Source organism: Habropoda laboriosa, unplaced genomic scaffold (assembly GCF_001263275.1).
Source record: "Habropoda laboriosa isolate 0110345459 unplaced genomic scaffold, ASM126327v1 scaffold9, whole genome shotgun sequence".
NCBI lineage: Eukaryota > Metazoa > Arthropoda > Insecta > Hymenoptera > Apidae > Habropoda > Habropoda laboriosa.
In genome coordinates this window covers 2,577,138-2,581,292 of record NW_017100191.1, presented here as the reverse complement: position 1 = coordinate 2,581,292, position 4,155 = coordinate 2,577,138, and the positions used below count along the sequence as shown (strand labels likewise).

Here is a 4,155-nt window from a genome sequence, read left to right as displayed (position 1 = left end):
ATGTCACATGCGTTGAAAAATTTTGCGTCGCAACTTTTAATTTTCACTTTAAATTTAAGTTTTAAACTTTCAATTTTGAATGTTTATTTAGTGTTTTAGTTTAAGTGAAGTACGTCTTATGGAAATTATTCAAAAAAATTGTCATTAAACTTTTAAAATTAAAAAAAAAATGAAAATATTCGAAGACAAACGTGTACAATTTCGATTTCTTTATTTCATTTTCCTACTCATACAAAATGCAATGAACGTTATTTTTCCTAGTCATATTATGTACATCTACATTTTAGGTGTCATTACGTAACATTCAATGTTTAATGCTCTAACAATGCTAACAGCACTGTTATTTCTGTAAATTTGTCAAATTGTTCGCTTTGGTATAATTATTAAAAATATTGCATTTGCATTCAGACAATTTTTTTACAAACAATCTGCTAAACGAGGAATAAAAATATTCTGAAACTCATTATCACACGACTCTAATTTCAATATTAAAATTCAAACAAAAATTTCATGTATCGAATTGTGCCTATTAATTGCAGTTTTCACTTTCCGTAAAAACTGACTGAACTAGTAAGTTAGTGAGAGAAAAATAAATTAATACCTAAGCATTCGCGCATCAGCCACCAGGACCATTATTGTTTGTTACATACCATGCACCACTGGTTTCAGATATCTACACTTTTAAGTCCAGCTTCTTCACTTTTCTTTCTTCAATGCTTGGATAAACTCTTCAAGCTTCTCTTGAATTTGCCTGACACGTTCTGAAGAAATAGAAATACAAGATTAGATTAGTACTTACTAAAATAAAAACTTTTTGAGGTTAGAAATCAAAATACTTAGTTCCTCTGCTAGTGTGACTCGTCTACCAACAAACAGTTTCCGTTTAATTTCATTGTCTTGACTGTAATCTTCCAGCAATTCTTTTATTTCGTTGTCTAACCTGCGAGCCTCACGGTTCATGATTTGTTGTCGAAGGGCATTGGCAGTGACTTTCAGCATTTGCTGGATCCTCCAAAACAGGACAACGTCGCTACACTCCATCTATAAAAACCAAATTTTCAATGAAAATAATATAAAAAAAAATTATTTTTGATATATTATTTGACTTACTTCATTTTCGTGCCCAGTATGATACAAGTAATATCCTTTCTTGCAGTCGTATGCCTTAGCCAAGCTCTGTTGCAAGAAAAATCTTCTATATACTGGCTGCCACGTTTCTTGAATAAATTCATTACCAACTTCTAAATTGTTTCTTTGCAGATTATTCCTGACTGTCGTGATCTCATCGTCAGTGAGAGTAGATGCATGTTTCTGCTGGCAAAAAAAAAAAAATGTTATTTCTTCAGATGACATTGAAAAAAGGCATGTCCTCTTACTTTGTCTGAATAAAGGATTTTATCTAATTCATTCTTTACTGCTGTGCGTTTCTGTTGGTCTTCTGTCTGATTCTGCCAGTAGAGCCATCGTTCTGTGCGCCCTGGACCTAGCATATCCTTTAAAATTTGTTCTGCGGCTTGCAATTTTTCTTTGACAGAAGTTTCCAGGAAACGTACTGCCTGATCCCAATTTTGTTTATCACTCACGCTTCTATCTTCTAGAGTATTTAACTGGATAATTCTCAACATCTCAGAAGCCTGAAAATACTTTTATACATAATACATAACCTAACATAAATAAAAATAAAATTTTTGACAAAATTTACTTTTTCTTCCCAAGAATGTCTCCTGCTAGCTTCATTGATTACTACATTTTTCAAATTATCAAACATGTCATCATGTTGTGGGCTGCGTTTTGCTTTGTTCATGAAATGTTGGAATTCTTGTTGTAAACACTCCCAACCACTCTCGACACTTCGAGCTGGCAATTGTTGTTCAGTCCATTGGCGAAGTTTTATGTCAACAGTAGTGTTAAATGTACCTGAATAAAATTTGTTTCGAATTATAATTATATGTTTATAAAAAAATACTTTGTAAAATTATTCTACAAAATACCTAAATTTCCAGTTTGAGCTGCGGGTAAATAGATATTTTCAAACACATGCATGCTAACATTGTCCCAGATTTTAGCCATTAAGAGCTCCTCCCAATGTCTGGGTGAAACTTGGGACAAATTTACGATTTCGTCAAGGATTTCTCCCCTTGCTTTTTCGAACAGCTCGTCTATGTCCAGTTCTCTCAATCTATATAAAATAATCCACAATTCCTTTAATTTAGATTAAATTTAAATAAATTAAAATGTACATGTATTAGAAATTTTTTACCTTGGAAAGTTATTTTTCCATTCTGTTTCAAGATTAAATCTAGTAGCTTTAAAAGCATCTGCCTGTTGCTCCACAGTTTCACGAACCATCTTCCAGAAGCATTCAGCAACTGCAAGACTCAGGTTTCTTGTGGTAACCTGACCAGACATTATTACACCATTCCTATTACAAACCACAACAAATTATATAGCCTTAGGAGTTCTTTAAAAAAATAACTCTAGTCTCTTTAAATCCAAAAATAATTATCTATTCTTTATATATACGTACTTAAAGAACTTCGAATTTCTAAAGAATTTTTCTTCATAATCTTTGATCGTTTGTATATTATCGTCTTGTCTACCACGACCGGTAACGACAGCAAAATAACCTAGTGCCTTCATAGGAAATAACTTGCCAGATAATATTTTCCTTAGCCGCTCAGGATTAGCCAAATTTTCTTCTGCCAGATCTACCTGTCGATTTTAGAATATTCTTAAAATCAATGCCTCCAATTTTATCTTAAATTTAATTATATTTAATGAGATACCTTAGTTAAAACAAAAATGGTTCGTTTGCCAGAGGGATCCATTTGAGACACAAGATCTGTCACATTGCTTCTCTCAGCATCCACAGATCCATCTTGGATGCAGAGAATAATTGCATTAGGATTACTCATATATTGTTGAGTCATTTGTCGAATGGCGTCTTTAGTATCTTCTGCCATGTCAATTGTAACTGTCTGTTGTAAAAGTTTCGTAAATTTTAGACTTCTCCAAAAAATTAAATAAAAACTCTGACAAAACACATTTATAGATATATATTATTACTTACACTAATTATACCTGGCAGATCAACAAGAACCATACGCTGAAGGCCTGGTCCTTTTACCGTCATCGAAATCACATCCTGACTAACAGTTTTACCATTCTTAACACTGTTTTTCATACGTAACTCCACTTCACGTCTTAATTCGGCTAATTCTGATTCTTTTGTCAAATCGAATTCTCTAGAACTGTCTTTGAATTGAGCTATATGATAAGGACCTTCGCTTAAAGTGACTTTCACTGGAGCCCTTGTCATCATTTCACCACCACCTCTGAAATAAAGTTAATTGAAAAAAAAAAAAAAAAAAACAGTTAAAAGAACAATACATTTCTAAGAAAATTTACTTTTTTTCGGTATTTTATATTACCTAGGAAATATTCTTGCCTGAGCAATCATTTCTAATACAGACGTTTTACCGGAGCTTTGATCACCAACTACTACTACTCTTGGTAAATGATCCGCGGTAGAGTAAGCACTATCATAATCGCTAAGTTCATCTAAGACATCACTGTACATATCGATTAAGGATTTCTAGAAAGATTTCTAATTAGAAATTAAGAATTAGGTTTGATATTACATTAAATACATATATTTTAATCTAATTACTTTTATTTTCTTGTTACTCATGTTTTGCTTGCCACGTAAGAGCATCTGCTTCCGTAGCTCTCTATTTTCTCTTTCCAATCTTTCAAGTTCACGTTGGTATTTTAATTGAATTTGCATCACTTCCTCCTGCATAGAATTTAATCTCTCTTCCGACTCACCTTCGAAAGAAATTAGAAAGTGTATAATAATGAGTTTCAAAAATGGTACACAAATGAATTGTAATACACTAACATGTACATACGAGTTTTCTTACGTTCCTCTTCAATATTTTCATCAATCAATGGCCGGGCAAACGCTATAGAATTATTCGACACCTGCTCCTTTGCATCTGTTTAGTAAGATTTTAAAACTCAATGTATTAAGACTATTTGCAATAAAGTTATTAATTGATAAATGTAATAGTAATACCTTGCTGATATAAAAGTTATAATTCATAGTAAATAAAATGAATAAATATTAAAACATAATTTAATAATAATATTGAT

The 4,155-nt window shown here is 32.0% G+C and overlaps 1 protein-coding gene across 2 annotated transcripts in view; it reads right to left on the bottom strand.

Annotated features, from left to right (window-relative positions):
- Nucleotides 1-612: 612 nt before the first annotated feature.
- LOC108580313 (dynamin-like 120 kDa protein, mitochondrial) overlaps nucleotides 613-4,155 on the bottom strand; it is a 5,337-nt gene continuing 1,794 nt past the window's right edge. For both annotated transcript variants that reach the window (XM_017944038.1, XM_017944039.1), the window contains exons 6-18: nucleotides 3,912-3,998; nucleotides 3,671-3,828; nucleotides 3,432-3,595; nucleotides 3,071-3,335; nucleotides 2,787-2,978; nucleotides 2,528-2,712; nucleotides 2,261-2,422; nucleotides 1,992-2,179; nucleotides 1,703-1,917; nucleotides 1,377-1,634; nucleotides 1,111-1,311; nucleotides 837-1,041; nucleotides 613-761 (exon numbers count right to left, since the gene is read on the bottom strand). In XM_017944038.1, coding sequence (XP_017799527.1) covers nucleotides 697-761; nucleotides 837-1,041; nucleotides 1,111-1,311; nucleotides 1,377-1,634; nucleotides 1,703-1,917; nucleotides 1,992-2,179; nucleotides 2,261-2,422; nucleotides 2,528-2,712; nucleotides 2,787-2,978; nucleotides 3,071-3,335; nucleotides 3,432-3,595; nucleotides 3,671-3,828; nucleotides 3,912-3,998 — 2,345 coding nt within the window. In that variant the 3' untranslated portion in view covers nucleotides 613-696. The remainder of the gene's footprint in view (nucleotides 762-836; nucleotides 1,042-1,110; nucleotides 1,312-1,376; nucleotides 1,635-1,702; nucleotides 1,918-1,991; nucleotides 2,180-2,260; nucleotides 2,423-2,527; nucleotides 2,713-2,786; nucleotides 2,979-3,070; nucleotides 3,336-3,431; nucleotides 3,596-3,670; nucleotides 3,829-3,911; nucleotides 3,999-4,155) is intronic.